This window comes from Populus trichocarpa, chromosome 3, assembly GCF_000002775.5.
Source record: "Populus trichocarpa isolate Nisqually-1 chromosome 3, P.trichocarpa_v4.1, whole genome shotgun sequence".
NCBI lineage: Eukaryota > Viridiplantae > Streptophyta > Magnoliopsida > Malpighiales > Salicaceae > Populus > Populus trichocarpa.
In genome coordinates, this window is record NC_037287.2 from 1,963,510 (window position 1) to 1,984,140 (window position 20,631).

Genomic DNA, 20,631 nt, shown 5'->3' on the forward strand with positions numbered 1-20,631 from the left:
GTTACATTCGATAAGGAGAGTTTATATTAGGTATTTATGTATCTTAAAAGTTCGTGAAAAATAGATATAAGCTCGGGTTAATTTTTTAGGGGTTTTTTAAAGCCATTGATAGATTTATCATGATTTCTAAGGTGTTTTATAAATATTTTGGGCCAAAAACAGGTTTTTTTTTATCAAAAGAATATAGGCCTCGATTTTCGAATCTGGACAAAACAGGCGACACATTATTTGTTTCTTTTTTTATATAAAAGAAAGGGGCAGAAGACATGCCCCAGACGCACATTAAAAAAAAAGGCTTGTTCATGCGGGTCTGCTTTGGGGGCCCGCACATGGACCCTAGTTAAATAGGTTAGGTGGGCTGACTTGACTTCCTAGATATAGCAGCGCCTGATCTTTTTTCCCCCTACTTTTGTTTATTTCAATTCATGTTTTTTTTCATAAAAAAAAAAACTTAATTATATTTACATTAATACATATTTTCTCTTTTGTTTTGTTTAAAGAGCCTCTTTTAAATAATATTAATTTTTTTAGTTGTGGATTTAATTTTTATAGGTTTTTTTTATTCATCTATTGTTTTGTTTTTATCTTTTTGTATAAACAAGCTATGTTTTTGAAAATAACAAATATTTATTTTCAAATGATATTTTTAATATGTGTAGCTTTACATGTTATTTCTTTTTTTTATTCAATTAATTTAATATGTTTGTTTATTTCTCTTATTGTTTGATTAATTAACAAACATGACTGGATAAATGTTGTATTTTTCAAGATTAAATATCTTGATCTACATCTGTTTCTTGGTTTTTCAAATTTTGTTTTTAGGTGTTATTAATATTTTTTATTTATTTATTAGCGCATATAATTATTATTTTATTTAATTATTGAGGGCATAAACTTTTTAATTTGTTAAATTTTTGAACTACAAAAATACGTTGAAAATATCTGTATATATAATTTTTCATGAAAAATAAAAATATTTGACCCATAGCGGAACGCGGGTCACTTAGCTAGTATTATTAGACTATAAGGACTAGATTCTAATATTTTGATTTTGTTTATTCTTTGTTATATACAACGTGGTGATTTGCTATTGGATCATTTTTTCCACTAAATACACGAGTTTTAGTTTTTTAATGGGTGGTTTTTTTTTGGTATATTATAACATTTTTTTACTTAATTTTTTAAGGTCTATTACATAAAATATTTTATAAATAACAATAAATTCATTATATATATTATCATCAAATTATTTCAATTAATCCATTATATACAATATCTATTTATTTAAATTAAAGTTTTATATAAAAATCGTTTTATTCAACCTTTTTATTTTCAAATATTAATTAATTTTAACTCTTTTATCCAAGTATTTTATGATGATATTTTATCTTGATTAAAAATTTTGGTATGATTAAAAGGTGTTACTTGATAAATTATAACAAATTAGCTCAAATTCTTTTTTAAAAGATAGCCAAACTAAAATGATATAAACTCAAATTATAATGACAAGATTATAACATTATCTTTTTGGGCTAGAATTGGCAACGACCCTCCTTTGCCACCGTGTACGATCTTGGCCATTGGAAGCTGAGGGGGGAAGATTTCAACGTTTTAAAAATGTTTTTTAATTTTTTATTTGTTTCATATTAATATTTTGAAAATTTTATTTATTTTTATTTTAAATTAATATTTTTTTATATTTATATTTGGAAGCGGTTTAGAAGACCCTATCCTTCTTGTTTTATATTTTCATCTTTACCTCTCTAACCAAACACGTCTGTGTCCCTTCCGTATCTGTATCACAGACACTAATCAAACACAACCTTGAAATATTCCTATTTATACTGTATAGTACGAATCTAGATACATTTTCCATGAGGGTAGACTTACGCTAGCTCTGAACTTGATTGAAACATATGCTCAAGCAAGGACACCCCATGAGAAACCAGCCTCCATTTATCCATTGTTCTTTCTTATTTATGACCGGAGAAAATAATGTCATTTAGTCATGAACGAGAAATCTATGACTAATTAAGAACCCGTTCGGCTACATGTAGCGTCCACATTTCCTTCAGTTTTATTTTGCAAGCTATTTGATTAATTAACAAACACTTGTTATTGTTCATGGATCCCACAGTCTACTGTGTTTGAAATGCAAGAAAAAAAAAAGCAGCTAGAAGCTGTTTCCTACGCGTTAAAATGCTGAACCGTGCTCTACTATTCATTGAACAGTAGAGGCATGCATCCACTGTTTACGTGAATAGTTTTTTTTTTAAAAAAAATCAGTGCAGTTAATTGATTTCACTCGCACTGTTCACGTGAACGTGAACAACAATTTTTTTTTTGTTTTTTTCAAAAATTAGTTTAAGGTGAATTAAATTTACTCATACTGCAATCTCAATTTTATTCATGATAATATTTTACCTAATTTTGTAATTCTTGTTGGATAAATTTTGTACGTAATGAAATTGTAGATAGTTTAATGGAACAATAAAATTTTTTTTATATAAAATATGATTTATTTCATGATGTAATACCAATAGTTAAATCCATAATATTTAAATTAAAAACCATCAATATTAATATATATTTTTTTAAATTATTTTATAACCTCAATTTCAAAAACATTCTTAACCAAACACATTAAACTATTTTTTCTTCAACCTCAATTTCAACCACAGTTTTAACCAAACATCTATTATTTCAAACCAATATCAACTAAAAGTATTTTTTATAAAACAATTTTTTTAAAATCATAACCACAACAGCAACCGCAATACTGAGCTGATAAGGAGAACGGTTTTGTCAACTTTTTGAGAATAGAAGTGTTTTTGTAAAAGACCTTACAGTTGGAGAAAAGCAGATGCTCTATCACAGAAAAAGGGGTACAAAACAATTATAAGAGAAGTACATCTTTTCCTGCTACTCTTATAATGAGCTAAAAAGGGTGCGGTGCTTGATTTATAGGCACATAGGGCCAAACAGACTCTAAAGTATGTACATCTCACCAAATTACTCTAAACTAGGAAAATTCAGAACATTATATCCTTGAAAACAAAAGGAATAGCAAATGCATGTAACAATACTCTTGATTTTGTATAGGCCCAGTACAGCAAAATACCTAGTAGCAACATACCTAGGACGGTCCTGCCATTTTATTGAAGGCGTATCTGTACCAGCTGAAGCAAAGCATTTTCTTTGGCTTTTGATAGATTACAAACCCTTTCGCCTAGAGGCATTAGCTGGAAACATCTTCAATTCTTTTTTGATGATTTTATCAAACCAGCTCCTTTGTATTCCCAAAGAATCAGATGCAACGAGACTGTGTGAAGTACAATAACTTAATTGTGTTCCTTGTGATGGTTGTGTTCCTTTTGATGGTATTGCTTCAATTCCAGCAAGTGAAAAGACCATGTATCTTGTCCTCGTCAGCCATTTCCTCCTAAGTTCTCTAAGATAGTTAGAATGGGAATCGAATCAATACAAGAGGGAAAAGTGCCCAGTCCAAGTTCTTTGTCTAACAGTTTCCTACAAAGAGAAAGAGGTAGAAATCAATATAATGTAAAAATCAACAGTGGGACGACATGTTAGACAAAATTCAAGATAACAGAACATACATTGGAGTATACAAAGAAACTCATGAAAAATAAACTTGAAAAAAAAAAAATACGGTGGGTCTAGAACTCAACAACATTTGACCTGTCAAGAATACACAGTAAACCCATAAACTTACAGAATCTACCTACAAGCATTAATATGCAAGACTCCTTAAGGAGATCTAACTTTGCCGACAGCTGATGTTTCTGGACCAGGCTAGGTTCCTAAATAACGAGCCTTTATTTGATACCTTAGAAGCACATTTTTTTATGCAAATCCATGAATAGCAACACCACCAAGGAGGGGGACAAAGATGGAATACTGAGTTCCACCAATATGCTCTAGCTAGGGAAAATGCCGCCTTCTAAAAAAAAGTACCTCTATCCAAGCATTAACAACAGAGAGCATAGCATGACTGATATGGAGGGAATCAGGAACTAATGCAAAGGAGTTTTTTAAGTTGGTATTCTATCACTGATTGATAAAATCAGAATAGAAAGAATTGAGGCATTTAGTTAATCCAACATCATGACTTCATGCATTTTTAGATGTAAATTCAATAATGGGAATTGTTCAACAATTTTCACCCCATGACTTCATGCCTCCTCACAAAAAGGGTCATAGGGCAACATTTATCAAAACACACGTCCACAAAGTCACAAGACTAGGATGCAAGGTTGACATCTGAATATGCAAAAAGGTCTGGCAAGTTGGTGACATAATGACAAGGGAGCCATAATGACAAGGGAGCCATTGATTTTAGATGATAAGTTCATACCATATCCCATTCCTATTTTCGGTGGAACAAATACACTAATTCTTTGATTTTTGTGAGTAAGAGGGATCTTGAACTAAAGAAAGTGATTCTATAAACTAGAAGAAAGGTATATCGAGCTTCAACTCATTGATAGTTTTGGTATATTAGATGCTATCGCACATACAATCATACTTAATTTGATGGATTTTTTTAACTTCAAGGGACCCTGAGATGTTCATGTCAAGACCATTGTGAATGAATCAAATCAGGTGTTCTATTTCTTAATCTTAATAAATAGAAACACGGTTCTAAATAGATCATATTCCTCGCCAATCTAGGTTCTGCAAACGATAGCAATCCATACTATTAAAGACATCTATGATGAAACGGTCACATGCATGAGCACAATTGGAGGGGATACAAATGAGTTTAATGAGTTTTCCATAAGAATGGGTTTACAACGATGGTTTACTTTGAGATGTTACTTGTTCACTTAAGTTATGAATGAGCAAACTTGCCAAATACAAGATCACATAACTTGATTCATACTTTTTGTTGATGATATTTTGTCAGTTGATGAAACAAGTGGCTGGAGTTTTGGAAGAGCAATCCTACGAATAAGGATTTTAAGCTAAGTAAGGCATAGTATATCCACCACGAATTTAGCTCTCATAAAGAGAATCGAGGAGAGGTACATGGATAGGATTGTGGTGTCAAAATACAACCAAATTAGGTATTTGGGCTCTATCCTTCAAAAGAATGTAGAAATTGATAATGATGAAATTCTTACAATCAAAGCAAGGTGGCTAAAGTGGAGAAGTACTATAAAGCATGTTATGAGACCGTAAAATCCATGATAAAGTGAAAGTAACTTCTTAGAAGTCAAAAGACCAAGTTTGTCGAATTGGATTGACTAGCTACCTTAAAGCCAAGCTTTAAGTCATTCTAGAAAGAAAATGGTGATAGGGCAAACCATGCTCGATGGGAGTGAATGTTGGCAATTAAATCACTACCAAAACCATAAAACAGATGTTGTAGAGATGTTTAAGGTAATGGATGTGCAGTAACATAAGAACGGATAAGATTAGAAGTAAATTGTGATCATATCACAAAACAGTGGGTTTATGATGGATAAGATGATATTTAAATTGTGATCCTCCATATCACAAAACAGTGGGTTTATGATGGATAAGATGATATTTAAATTGTGATCCTCCATATCACAATACGGTGGGATTATGAGGAATTTTAAAAAAAATATAAGGAATGGCTTAATGACCTATGTGGGATAATGAACCTTTTAGACAATGAAGATAAGAAGCTCAACTCAATGTTGCAGTTGTAGGCAACTAATCCCCCAAGCCTAGGGTGTGACACAATGGTATCTAAGCCAATCCTAGCAAAGTGTGGAAACTAAATGCTATGTGGGCAAAATGCTACATCCTCAGAGAGGGTGAGGACCATCTCTAGAATCCCCCACTCTTGTTGGTTGATCCTAAATTTGAGACCTAAATATTCCACATTGGTGGATTATGAAGAAATTGAATAAGATATAAAAATGACTCAAGGACCTATGTGTTATAAGGAGTTACTTTTAGACACTGTGGGCAATAAATCCAAATCAGTGTTGTGCTTTTTGTGCAACTCTTCAGGTCTCACAACAAACCCTACCCTTAGACTTAGGGCATGGCATAAACACATCTGCCAAAAGGTGGTTTGACCATGTCTGACAAAGGACATTAAAGGCCTTGGCTTCCAAGAAGTTGCCAGTGGAATGATATAGGCGAGAGAAAAAGGAAGACCAGAGATAACGTTGAAGGAAGTGGTGTTGAAAAATATGAAGTCTCTTGATATTGTGATGGATTTGATTTAGGATTAAACTAAATGCCACATAAGGATCCATATAGTTGACCCAGCTAGTTCGAATTAAGGCTTCATTGTTATTCTTGTACATGTACTTTAATTGCAAGATTGAATTAAGGCTTCATTGTTATTCTTGTACATGTACTTTAATTGCAAGATCGAGAGGTCATAACAATGGATTGTTAGGCAACTTCAATGTTTTAATAAAGTGTTGTCATCAAATATTATCGTGAACACTAATTACCTTTTTTTTTATTTGATGGTGATGATTACTTGTCACATTACAACAAAAAAAAATTTAATCTGGTCCCATCCATGTATAGTCAGAACCAAGTGTTCAATCTAAAAGATATTCATGAAGTAAGAATAGTCCTAAACAAAATTTGGAGAGACAAATAAAATCCAATGGGTTAAACTACTAGAAAAGGATAAACTCCAAAAGTTGTATTACCTTCATCTCTTTAGTTCTAGACTAGCCTTTTGTCATCCAATGAGATTTCAAGGCTTTTGACATCATGTGCTTCTTGGACAAGATCTCAGCAATGAATTGCTGACCAAACAAGTGTGCATTCTTAAGGATTAGGTTTCTTGTTGATGAATCAACAACATAACCTTGGCCTCTCATCCATTGTAGCAATTGTAGAAGCAAGTCCTTCTTTTCAGGTTGAGCAATGTAACGTGACACGGCCATCTGAAATAGTCGCTGAGAAACAGAAGACAACTGATTATGCTGAAAAGTGACTTATATTATAGGATAAGAGATGGAAAAGGAGCAAGGGAAATTGGATTCTGAATTGGCATGCACATATCAACTACTCTAGTTATATTCCTGAAGAGTTAATGCAATTGCTGACTTTGGGAAATTGCAAGCTCTAATGTGTGCATGCCCAACTTTTGTAGTGATTCATTCTTTTACAAGTCTTTTTCTTGTAATATGTGGGATACTTAGGATATTATTGTTATTTATTAGGATATATTTCCTATTTAGCAAATTTATACATTCTATTAGGAAGGCAGTTGTAGGCTTTGATGGTCACTTTGTGAGGACCTCATCATGTTTTTCTTTGTTTTTTTTGTGGATCTTAGAAACTTGTTTCTTGTGGATTCAGAAAACACCCACTCCAGGAATTAAGGGTTTCCTAATGCATTGAAAACCTCCTTGAATTCTCTCCATCTTGTTCTACAGGACTTGGTATAAGAGCCTTTAATTTCATTGCTATAAAATTTGAGAAAACCCAATTTCTTAGCTGCTATCGGAAAGCCTTCTTTACCACTTTCTACATCATCTAGTGGAATTGATAAAAGTTTCGACCTACTCAATTACCCAAATTAATGCCTGCCTTTTGCTTACAGAACTACTTGGACTGTATTTGAAGCATGCATGGATTTACATATTTATTCATGGCATGGATTTTGTTACACACATGATTGGACTTTTGTGTGCGAGTTGTTAAAAAAACAATCAGGTTATACTAGATGTATTATGTTCCGTTGGAAAAATAAAATTCAGGGAGGGAAGGAAAAAACAGATGAATTGGAATTTTGATCATGTTGAAAAGCCAACTAGCATTTACAATTCCCAAGATGCATTCGTCTGTATCATAGATTCCCCACAGCCTAACATGCATCATGAGTTCAGCATAGTAATATGAATTAGAAGTAATGAACAAAACTGCAAGCTTCCCCTCCAACAAAAACAAACAAAATATTTACTGATATAATTTCGTACAAGTCCATCATAGTTACCTGATCTATCTTGTATCCAGAACCATGAATAACCTTCAGAACATCATTTATCAAATTGATGTTACCAAGCTTCACAAATGATTTTGCAAACTTCTTAATTGCAGCTGAAGAGATAAATTTTGCATTATCCTGAGAAGTTTTAAGAAAACAATCAACACAAGGACAGATCATGCATGTATCCAATTTATTTCCAAGACAGTATAGCATACCTTGACTACTACATAAGCGTCTTTGAGAAGCTTTCCAGCAATAAGAATGTGTAAAATTTTCTCATGAAAGGCTTTACACATTGTTCTTTTGCTATACTTCAACATACTATAAACTGAAAAGGCTTCTGAATGGGCTTTAATCTTACCAAGATGGAAAAGCAACGAAGAACAAAGCTCCTGGAAAAGAATAGATGTTAAAAGTTTCAGAGTCGCAATCCTCCACTTAAATTTATTGATTCTAAATTACAATTTGCAGCCCATTTCCGGAGGTCACTAGGAAGTATGGAATCAATTTCAAGCTCATTATAGCAATCTCTTATGTATATGTATGTATGTATGTATGTATATGAAAGAAGAATAAGCATAACAAGATACATATACATTAAGTTCAGATCAATTAAGATTGGAGTGGCTGTATCATACCAAAAGAAAAACTCACCTCTCTGGAAACTCAAGGCGTGTTTAATTGTTGTTTGGTCAAGGAACATGTGTCTATGATAGTCTTAGATGGATGGTTTTTGGTAAGCATGGGCAGGACAGTAATTTCTGGCATGCTGCTGCAAACAGCAGTATTTTGGAAATTTTATGATTTTGTAGAAGGCCAAGGTTTTATTTTGGAAATTCACGTCTTAGTCATCAATGCATTATTATTCCCATTTAACTGTTTTTCTGATCAAGGAAATGTAGATACATTCCTCTTCAGAAGTCTTAGAGTTACATTCTCTATAAATAGAAATGCAATGTCTTATTTTTCATTATTCATAAAATAAAATTGAGTTTTTATAGTTAAGGCTTAATGATGCAGATGCAAAAAAGAAGCTGAATTTGTGTTTTCTATTGTGATTTCCATAAACAAGGGTGTTTCTGTGATTTCTAGATTTTCTGGAAAATCTGGAAAGTTTTCTAGTTCTAGCTTCTATTTTCTATATAGTATTTTATTAGTGCTGAAGCAATTCGCTTTATCAAGTTTAATAGATGATTAGTATTTTCTTATATAGGAATATTGGCTTTGAGCTATCAGTAACTTTATATTAAGGTTATGCAATGTTCAACAGAGAATCGATATATGAGTAAATTCCAACAATTTGTTGAGATTGTGTTACTCGATCTTTCCCTTAGGGTGACTCGTAAGAACCCTAGGTGTGAAGCTTAGGTTTTCCACCCTCTAGGTGTGACTTCTAGAAACACTACTAGTGTGGCTCTATTAGTTTATACAATTTTCAGAAAACAAAGTAACAAACCCCATCAATCTAACCTTAAAACACCCATCAATATTAGTCCTAACCAACCTCTGAAAGTTAGATCTAGAACAGCCCCCAAAAGCTGTCTTGCATCACTTAGTGCCTAGAGTTTTTCTTCCTTCTCTTATTATCTAATTAGGAGTTAAATAGAGATGCAATGTCCTACTTTTCATATCGATGAGTTACGGAATAAAATTGAGATTTTAAAGATATTTTGAAGGCTCAATGCCTAGAGTTCTTCCTCTCTTACTCTTCTATTTTACTCTTCTTCCTTCTTGCTTAAAAATCACCAGATACAATACCCCTAGTTAGTATGTTAACAGTCTTATTCCAAACCAATTTCTTCCAAAACAAGTCATATTCGACCCTAATTCCACATATAACAAGCCCCAACTCACCATGAATCTTTTGTGGGACACAATGCCAAAGCTATCCTACATCCAATTCGTAAGAACTAAAGCAACCCCTTCCCTCCCCACCCCACTCATGTAATTTTCTTTCTAGCATGCACTATTTTTCCAAGTTATCATCATGGTTCCCAATGCTTAGATTTTCTCAAAATTTAAGAAATTTCAAAAAAAAAATTGGAATCCTAAAAGCAAGGTCGCATCAATGGAATCAAAGATGGATGGGATAAAAACAAAATTGGCAATGACAGATAATACAAAAACATTGGATAATCTATCTGGTCCAATTTTTGGTAAAAGAAACCTGTGGAAACTGACACTGTTCAACAGCTAGTTCTCCCTCACATATGCAAATAACATTGTTTTACCTCGTCCACAGCAGCTGCAGATTGATTTTCATATTGCTGTCCCAAGAGATAACTTTCAGCCTTATAATTCTTTGCAACAACAATGTTTTAATCGAGAGAGTGGAAGCATGATCACTGATTCAATAGTCAATAATATCAAAGACTTTTTTCAGTGCTGCATCTTTATCATTTCTATCTTGCAAGACAAGAAAGGGTAATTAATGAAGTACACTTTGCTTTTGCATGATTATGTCTAATTCGATATCACTAACATTAAAGCCTTCCAATTGTATTAGAAAGAGAACAAATGGATAAATAGATGAAAGTTGGTTAAAAATAAAAAACAAACATACCTCTGCAGGTTGATGGCCTTTCCTATGCATGTCTTCCATGGTCTGGTAAGCAAGCATATATAACTTCTCCTTACAGAAATACTTGATCAGAATATGAAAAGTATTATAGTCAGGACTGATTGCCAATTCATCCATTTTCCTCATTGTTCGCATCACGCTCTCCATTTCACCTGCTCTACAGTAGGCACATAGAATTGCATTCGATATAGCTACATCATATTTATCATACTTGGCTTCAAACTCCTCTGCCAACTCCTTTGCCTCTTCAAAAAGCCCACCTCGGCAAAATGATGAAATCATTATACTGTAGGAATAGCCACCTGAAGGTAGGGAAAAGGATTAATGTTCACAAAGTGTAATAAAACAGCAGAATGTATAGCTTGTAGAAGCATGCACAAAATGTTCTAGCAATCTTAGAATGTAACAAATGTAGTCATGAACAAACACAGTTCAGACAGCTTATAAAACAAACCAAATGGTCAAACAAAGTCACACTTTAACAGTGGTGCAGGTAAATATAAACCATGCACCAAGCATCATATTGTAGTGAACTGCTTGTAGTAACCTTGGCTACCAACCTCTGAACAACTCAGAACTTTAGAAGCTAGGGTAAAACATAAAATCAAATCCTAAAAGAATAAACCAAAAAAAAAAGTAAAGTCTTTCCTGAATCCATTGCCAAATAATCTCAATCCCAAAATGATGAAACAGAATTAACCAGGATTGTCAAGATGAAAACAACACACTCAACGAAGACCATATATATTAAGCTAAATATGCTTCCACTTAGTTTAAGCCAAAACACTTACAGATTAACCCTATGGGTAAATAAATGACATTTAAGCTTTTTATTCAAACAAACATAACCAGTATACCGAATTCATAATCACAGATGTTTTGGGTATGTAACTGATAAGAATTGTAAAATGCCCAACAATATCACATAGATTATATACCAGGTTTAACACATTTTTCCTTCATTTCATTGAAAACTGATCTTGCTTCATCTATACACCCAGTCTTGGCAAGGCCATCCATCAATAAACAGTAGGGCATCTGCAAATATATTTTCATGTATTGAGATAAAGAAGCATAGTAAAAAGAAATACAAAAAAGGATGGCTGTAGCTAAAGAAGCATATTTTACTGCAGCTTGTAATTGAGGCAGTTTTAACAAGTATAGAGCATATAAAAATCATCTGGAACAAATTTCTGATAATAAATCTTGAATTCAATATCCTCTTAAGAACATTAAATAGTGGCACCAGCGACACGGGCATTCTTTGAAATGCAACATATGTATCTTTCTCTTGGAAATAAACCTAAAGAAAAACTTTTCCCCATAGATAATTAATGATTTCTGTGATGAATGCTTGGGATTTAAAATGAAAAAAAATATTAACAATGTCATCAAGCAAACATTAAAAAATTACATAAGAGATGTGCAGAAGAAAAAACTAATGAAAAGCATAGAATCTGGAAATTATTGAACCTGAACACAACTTGTTGATACAATTTCTTCACTCTAAATTTCCATCTAAAAAATAAGAGATAGAAAATACAGCTTTGATGAGACATAAACATGTCAGTTTGAGCTTTATTTACCTCATCTTTTGCAAAGCCCAAAGTGTCCAGTTCTACCAGAAGGTCTCTAGATTTTTCAAACAAGCGTCCTCTTACATATACCTTTAGCTGAGTTGTCAACATTACCTGCAAGCATTTTCAGAATGATAAACACGGATGCCAAAGGTTTAGTGAGTAATTTATTTGTTGACAAAAAAGGAAAACCATATAAGAAAAATAGTCCAAGGAAAAAAAGGGCAGAAAACAAGATCAAGATAAGGTCCTTGATGTTCATCTTTTATTTGAAAAATAAAGAAAATATATCAAATCAAAAGTTATAAGCAACACAATATACCAAATAAATATTAAAAAAAATAATTGAATCTGCAACAAGAAGAAAATGAAAGAAGCTATGAAGTATTGTTCAACAACAAGAATACCATTGACCTCAATTAGATATTTTATGGTCAAATTTCCTCTTAACTACAACAAAGGCATCATGATAAGGAAAAAAGTGTTTTTCCATTACTGCTTCCACGAGTATAACCATTGAAATCTAGCATTAGAATTAAATCTAGAAAATGGTGTTTGATAAATGTAATTTTTTTTGATGATCTATTTAGGAAAGGCTATATATTACTTTTTCTGATTTTCTATAATTATTGTTATTATTTGAAACAACATCATTTCAGAACAACTGGAACCAATGAGTATATGATTCTATTATATTTATTGCAATGGAAACAAGCACGGATATGCCACCACTAAAAACTCATGGCAAGAAAAAAATGAAACAAACCTTATTTGGTACTAACCCTGAAGATTTCATGTCCTGCACCAACTCCTCAGCCTTCTTGTAGTTTCCACCAGAAGCGTAAGCATTGAGTAATGAGCTATAATGATATATATTAGGTGAATGACCCTCATCCTTCATCTGGTTAAAATAGCTTTGTGCTTCTTCGCACCGATTATTTGAAGCACAAACCACCAAAAGTGTCCCATACATTACGCTGTCCATCTGCAGTCCATTGTAATTCAGTTCCTGAACCAGATCCAATGCTTTAGAATACCCATCTTTGACTTTCATGCACCCTGCTAGCAGCTAAGATTCAAAAAAAAAAAAAGTGGTGGTGGTGAAAGAAAGATATCAGAAAAATTAGAATGCAAGAAAATCTTAAATTGCCCAATAGATTAAAAGCTGCCATCTAGCTGAGCCTATATAGAGTAAATATTTAACCATATCAATTATCAGTCAGCATGTTATCTCCTTCTGCAGTGGGATTGGGTCATGGCTCAACCAACTTAAAAAAAATGAAAACGAAATTTTGACAGTTTTAGTCTAAATCATACCTCCGCATATAAAGTTGCATATAACTGATCACATTCCCATGTACACATACAGGCACATTATTATGCATGGGTTTGTTATGTGGTACCAGATAAACCATTAAATAATGTTTTTCTTAAAGATATGAAGATTATGTGTCTAACTCTAGCTCTAAAACAGGAGGAATGTTTTGAGACCCATACTTATATAATTAGAGTGATAGTGTCCACCATAACAAGGAATTCTATCTTCATGTATTTGGCTGTAGTTGCAAACTTAAATGACAAATGGTGTTTTAAAATTTTACATACCGTACTATATGTAATAGCATCTGGTATTAGACCATTGTGCTTCATCTTACGAAACAATTTCATACTGCTATCAAACTTGCCATTCCTGACCAGGCATCTAAGAACTGAATTACATATGAAGACATTATTTTTTGTCGATTCATCAGAAATGCTGTTGTACATTTCTAATGCCTTTGCAGGGTTTAGACTTGTCCCCGTGAACTTTATATAACTGCTATAAGATGAAGCACTGATTTTGCTGTGCTGTTGCATCCAATCAAAGAGCTGCAATTGTCACAAAAGTAAAACAAAACAAGAATAATTTCAACTAGAGGGAAAGAGAAATGACTGAAGTTATTGATTGTGTTAAAAAACAAAATAAAAACTCAATTTGGCATACATGTGCATGCACATAGGGGAAGAGAGAGAGAGAGAGAGAGTTACAGTAACACACAAGTCCTTTAGGCAAATGAAATAAATTCTAAATGGAAAATTCTCAGCACAAAATTAGTAGAAATTGGATTGAAGAGCTGTAAAAACAATCAACCAATAATTCTAGCTAAAATCCTTTTGTGGTGAAGACAAAAATGACTGATCAAAATAGGGGGGGGGGGGGGGGGGGGGGACATGTTTCTAATGATGGTTAAAGTAAGATGCTATTCGTGGATACTGGTATCATGACATAGAAGAAAAACGGTTTGACACCTGAGAACTAAAGCATTCTGCTGCATTCAAATGCAAGAGGGACCCATTAATTATATGATTCCATGCATTCTTAATAGATAACTTTAGCTTATTTTATACAAAACCATAAAATTGGTTGATGTAGTTACATGAACTTATTATCAAGTACCTAAGCATGTCTCTTCTTGGGTTACTGATTCTACCCACACCCAAAAGTATCAAAAAATAAATAAATAAAAATAGGTAGAATCAATAGTGCAAAATTTTGAATCATTTAAAACTGGATTGACTGGATCCCTTTCTCAGTTTCAACAAATTGGAGATGTGCACCTATTAGTTACTGTGTTTTTACCTTCAATTATTTCTTTTGGACATTTACCTTTAAGTATTCAATTAAATTATATGCAATTGAAAGATATGAAGTTGGATACACTATAACTCCCCACTATGGCACAACTCATCTCATTTCCACTTTCTTAAAGTTATTTTTAATTGACAGACCTTTAGAAAGTTTGAGCACCGGTGGCAGTCATCCTCCTATGCCAACTGGCTACGATTCAAAATAATGGGAAACTGCAATAAAAACTTAGAGCAAATTGAGTTGTTGATGATTATTATGCCCCAATTAGTCTGATTCCATGTAAGCCTTAACTCTGCCCTTACATGCAGCTCTCAACGCATCATGTTGAATGAAAATTACCCATTTATTTAAAAAAAAGAAGGTACAGTAGGAAGCGAAATAATAAAGATAATGTATGGTGTCAATTATTGTTCTTGTTATTGGACACCATAATTTCATCACTTTTTCTGTGTTTCTAGAATATTTAACAAGTCTATAATAGGTGCTGACACCACTGGAAGGGAAAAAATGTACCAAAAGAGTTCTAGGGTTAGGACAATAAATCTACAGAAAAGTTTCTTTTAATCCAGGACTGGGAGTCCAAGGGGACTCAACTTATTATTGAAATCATATCATGGAAGAATCAAATATAAGAATATGACAAAAATGATAAAAAAATGTATTTCACCTTGAGAGGAGCTGCACCAGTGAAAAGTTATGATTTAAAGTACATGAGAAAAGACTAAACCAAGAAACAAATAGATGACACGTTAACAGCATAGTGAAGTTAGTCATGTGGAAGCATGTATACATACAAGAAACTTTGAGAATCAGAATGATTGAAACAGAAGAAATTTCGAAGTATAAACCCATGCAGAGCAGCAATAGTTAGCATATTAAAACCAAGTGTTGCAGTGTTCAGGTAGCAGTACCTGAGAAAGATCCTGCCATCTGCTTTGCTGCCCAAAATTCCGCAAAATGACATTCAAGTCTTGCACCTTCAACACCCCTCCAAATCTGTACAAAGAGTAATATACAGACTGTTTCATTTACATCAAACAACTCTAGTAACAAATCAAAGAAATAAAAGGAATAATTTAAGATGGAAGTAATCAGAAATAAATTCAAGTGAAAAACAACCAGATTTCTTTGAGTCCTCGTTTTGATGTTTTGGCAGCCCAAATCCCCCATTAATGTAATGGAGGCCCTTCGTTCCCCCCCCCCCCCCAAACCCAATCAAAAAAGAGAGAAGATCAGTTTATCAATAACAATGAGATTAGTGTCCCGTCTGTGAACCATGGTATATTATGGAAGTACAAGCTCACTGACTGTGACTAGTGTAGATAAAGGGTCTTTTAATGGTACAAGGGTGAGGTATAGTTATGCAGTAATGGAGAAAAGAAGTTGTAGAGAGTAAAAGATGGAATTAGAGAGAAAAATTCTCAGGTGAATCTTGTCAAAAGCTGCCAAATGAGGAAATCGATATGGTATTTATAGATATTCATTGGAACTTTAGCAATGCAAGGGATGAGATGAATTCTGATCAACATAAGGATGGGTAAACAAGCCGAACAGTGATGATTTTTTTGTGCATTACAGGATCCATCATACAATAGCAGGGAATGTTGATGAAGAATGGAAGATAGTACTCATAGAATCAGTGAAATATAGTTATAATAAAGAAGAGTAACGGGATTGTTATGCTAACCCCAAATGAGATGCAGATGCTAAGATGAATTTGTGGTGACACAAAAAAAGACTGGATAAGAAATGAGTGCAGCTGCAGAATGGTGAAAGTAGCACATTTTGAGGATCATTCAGGGACAAAATATTTCATCCATATCCAATGGAATCTTGGAGAGGAAGAGGGACCATGTTGAAGTACCAATTGTGAGAAGAGTATATGCAGAAAGGTGGAAACAGAACACGTTGAGGAGGGCTGTCCACGTAGTTGTAAGTTAAAATAAGGACTGTCCAAGATAGTTTGATCATGTCCAGTGTGGGCATTAGGAGAGCAATAATGAGCATATTGAAGACATGAGTGAGAAAAAGGGGAAAGCAGACCAAAACTAATGTGTGTTGAAGTGATAAGGAATGATTTACCATCACAACAAGTTGCAAGAAGTTTAGCTAAAGGGAAATGGATTCATACTAGATACTAGAAGCTTAATTTAGTTACATTGATTTTATGATCAATGTATCACCAATATAACAGATGCATAACACCAATTTACAGAAGTTTTCTTTTTTTATTAGAATCATTTAAAATTATGATTTCATGGGAAATTAACAAACAATTCCCATTATCATAGTTTCATCAAAATCTGTCTGCAACGAGACAACCTCCAGCACATACCATCTCTAAGAATCTTAGCTAAGTTTCAAATAATTGGACAAAAAACAGTTCATATTCATAAGTTCTAGCTCTCAATCTTGATCTCCACGGCAAATATCACCCCAAGCCCAATACCTACCACTAAAAAAGAAACTGTTCAATGAATTAACACGCGACCCCTTGCCTAATTTCAACCTTAAGGAACAATTCCCACAAAAGGGTTAATTTCTTGGAATTATAAGTTCCATGTATCATTCAGAGAATCCTTTTTTATGTAATATCAAACAAGTAAAATCAAATACCACACAAAAAAGAAAGAAAGAAAAGGCATCACAGCAAAATTCCAGAACCCACAAAACCAGGCAAGTAGATAAAAAATTGCATTCAAAAGTTACCTTGGAAGGGTAAAAAACGATTAAAACGTAGTTCACATTTTCACTGAAAAGTAAAATCTTGGCACTCGCACTGCATTTTTACGGCATATTATCATTCAAGAATAAAAAAACAAAGGAAGGACCTTTGGAGAGCAGAATCCAAATGGGGTGATTGTTGAACTTGAAGAATGGCATTTTTTCTAGCCAAGTATGGCTTTGAGTGACGCCTTTGAGCGTCAACTGCACAGCCGTTTTGTGGGTCATTACAAGAGATATCGACAAGTGTTGGTGTTGGTGTTGGTGCTGCTGCTGCTGCTGCAGAACTGCGTTGGCTGCCTCTACCGCCGCCGCCGCTGCTGCTGGTGATGGCGGTGGATACACGAGGAGTTAATGGGAAAGATAAGGGTGTTGGGCGGGGGTGGATATGGTGAAACCCTGTGCAAGTGCTTGTAGGTGATAACTCCATTCTTCTGGGTTGGCACCAGCGAAGGAAGATTTTTTATTTTTATTTCTTCTGTGAAGGTAATTATAAAATATTCGTCCTTTAAAGAAGGGAAAATTGCAACTTTGGCAGACTTCCACCTTTTCAATTGCGCCAAGTACTTCATTTTCATTTTTTTCTTTTTCTTTTTTCTTTTGCTATTTTTTCCTATTAGCCCGGTATTTTTTAAAAATTGATAAAATAATATAATTTAAAAAAATCAGTGAAATAATATAATTTATACATGTGTTGGAACGATAGCACAATATTTAACTTTATTGATATTTAAAATCATGACATTTTGAATAAATCGTGAAATATATTGTATAAATTATGATGAAGAGAAATGAAAGGAAAAAAAAAAGAAATTTCAGTGACATATTAAAACTCCAATTACAACTTTATTAATACAATCATAAAGATCTCGACAATACAAATTCAAAAACATTAAAAAGATCATTAATCATAACAGGAATGAAACCACACTTGTCGTTGAAGGAAAATGAACACCCACCATCTTCGAACTGTAAATATAGCACACTTTGGTCATCGTTGATTATCTTTTTTGGTGTCGTTGTATTTGTTTTATTGAGAATTTTCTAATTATATTGATGGTGTCGTAATCAAGGCTTCAATGTCCATCCAAAGTTTTTTTTATTTTCTTCTCTCTCTCTTCTACCTTCTTCTTATCATAATTTGTACAGTTCATTTTACAATTCTTTTGAAATGTTGTGTCTCTAATAGCAATAAATTTGCATGTTGTATTTTCCAATCACGATATATACAAATTATATTATTTTAATAGTTTAAAAAAGAATTACTTAATTTACCTCCTTCTATTTGTATTTATTTATATGGCCAACCATCTAAATAAACAGACTCTTAATTGCCTATAAAGTTTTTGTATATTGTAAATCCTAGTCATAAGTACGAGAGAGAGAAAAACAAGCATATGGCCAAGTCAATAACCATTTCAAATTAGTATTTATTTACCCATTTCAAATTAGCCCTCAAGTTTATAAATTTTTAATCCAATAACCTAAAAATTATCTTGATCAAGTTATGGGTACGAATTTTTTTATTTGAACTTATAAATTATCATTATGCTTTAATGACTTAATTATAATTAACTATAAGGATGAAAGTGTACTATTTCAAACTATAAGGATTGGTCACTACTTTTTTGACCACCCAGTCACTCAAATGATAATTAAAACAATTATTTTATTTTTCAATTATCTAGTAGGTAGTCAAGTGGTAAAAGCTCGTGATTAAGAGATTTGTTCTCCCTGTGATCTCAGGTTTGAGCCCCGTGGTTGTTAATATGATGGCTACTAGAGGCTTACATCGTCGTTAACTTCAGGGTCTGTGAGATTAGTTAAAATACACGTAAACTGAGCTGGACACCTACATTAATAATAATAAAAATTATTTTATCTTCCTAACAAATATTATTCTTCAAGAAGTATATTCAAACTCAATTGAAATATAAAATTTCAACTTTGTATCTAGAACTTTTAAATTCTAGCACAATAAATCCTACAATGTTTGGTTTTTAATTTGTAATTAAGAAATTACTAGCTAGGAAACTTTTCATTCGGTGGGTTTTCCACCCTTAAATAATGATTGGAAGATGAATATCTTTTTCTTTGATCATGATTTATGTTTAAATTTCTTATTATAACCTCTCTCTCTATTTTTTTTAATTTAATAAAGATTATTGTTAGCATGCTCTACCAACAAAACTTTTCAAGTGAAGAAAAAAAAAACCACCTTACCAAATATAGTTTCGACAAGCCAAATAAGTTAACTCGAGACTTAACCAACCCGAGTTTAAACCAATCTGAATTAAAAAAAAATTAATTTAAAAGATATTTGAGAATATAATAGTGATTACTTTTCAAAATACTTTTACTTAAAAATATATTAAAATAATATATATTTTTTATTTTTTTAATTATTTTAACATTAATATGTTAAAATAATTAAAAAAATAAAAAAATAATTTTTTTTAAAAAAATCTCAAAACTTTTTGAAACGTGAATTGAGTTTTACAACAGTGGACGAAACTTAAGAACATAAAAGATAAAGACAGAAGAATCTCACATGTAAGAGTTGTGAGCTATGCGATTTATGCCTTTCTTTTTCAGCACTTCTTTTAACAATTTTAAAATGCACTTATTTATTATTTATATAAATAAATTAATAATACAATACTTATAAAAAAGAAAGAAAATCAGGTACAGCTCATGTACACCCTATTTCCACCTGCTCCATCATCCAATCACCAACACCGTAGCCGACTGGGACCCATGAAATCTGTAAGGGGGACCCAAGACGTCTGTTTCACAAACACACGTAGGTCCCACTAATGGTGTCCGACACGTGGCAATATTCTCGCGAGTGGATGGATGGATGCTTATGCTCCCAACCTCTCTCTTTCTCCTTTGTCTTTTCAGAAGGGAGGTGGAGGGGTGAACGTATAAGGGCAAACCTAACAAAAGTCCCCAGCTCATAAGGACAATATCAATTAAGTTTCCAATTTATATTTTATCTCAATTTGGTCCTCAATGAATTCTCAATCAAACCCATCCTTAAATTTTCTCCATACAAAATCAAAGAATTCTGTAAGATCCTTGTTTTGAATGACATGGAGCTTATACAATAGAACTGTGATTGTTTAGAAGTATAGTTGCGGTTGTTTTTCAAAGTATTTTT

The 20,631-nt window shown here is 32.9% G+C and overlaps 1 protein-coding gene across 3 annotated transcripts; it reads right to left on the minus strand.

The window, feature by feature from the left end:
* Nucleotides 1-2,896: 2,896 nt before the first annotated feature.
* LOC18096625 (pentatricopeptide repeat-containing protein At1g10910, chloroplastic) lies at nucleotides 2,897-17,958 on the minus strand. Of its 3 annotated transcripts, none has more exons than XM_024596350.2 (11): nucleotides 17,576-17,958; nucleotides 15,656-15,740; nucleotides 13,721-13,984; nucleotides 12,882-13,184; nucleotides 12,125-12,229; nucleotides 11,477-11,576; nucleotides 10,521-10,840; nucleotides 8,173-8,349; nucleotides 7,964-8,092; nucleotides 6,669-6,920; nucleotides 2,897-3,442 (listed from the first exon to the last, which is right to left on the minus strand). In XM_024596350.2, exons 1-10 carry the CDS (start codon nucleotides 17,896-17,898, stop codon nucleotides 6,690-6,692), a joined length of 2,037 nt encoding a protein of 678 aa, XP_024452118.2. In that variant the 5' UTR covers nucleotides 17,899-17,958; the 3' UTR covers nucleotides 2,897-3,442; nucleotides 6,669-6,689. The 3 variants fall into 3 exon arrangements, with proteins under 3 accessions (XP_024452118.2, XP_024452117.2, XP_024452120.2); XM_024596349.2 differs by having other exon boundaries at nucleotides 2,897-3,528; XM_024596352.2 differs by lacking the exon at nucleotides 13,721-13,984 and having other exon boundaries at nucleotides 2,897-3,528.
* Between the last annotated feature and the right edge of the window lie 2,673 nt (nucleotides 17,959-20,631).

What these genes read in the sequence shown, in the direction of transcription:
- LOC18096625 (XM_024596350.2), bottom strand. Translation starts at nt 17,898, where the DNA reads ATGGAGTTATCACCTACAAGCACTTGCACAGGGTTTCACCATATCCAC. An exon ending in GGAAAAATGTGTTAAACCTG is followed by an intron (nt 10,841 to 11,476) that starts GTATATAATCTA and finishes CCCTACCTTCAG; the next exon opens with GTGGCTATTCCTACAGTATA. An exon ending in AAGGCCATCAACCTGCAGAG is followed by an intron (nt 8,350 to 10,520) that starts GTATGTTTGTTT and finishes ATTCTTTTCCAG; the next exon opens with GAGCTTTGTTCTTCGTTGCT.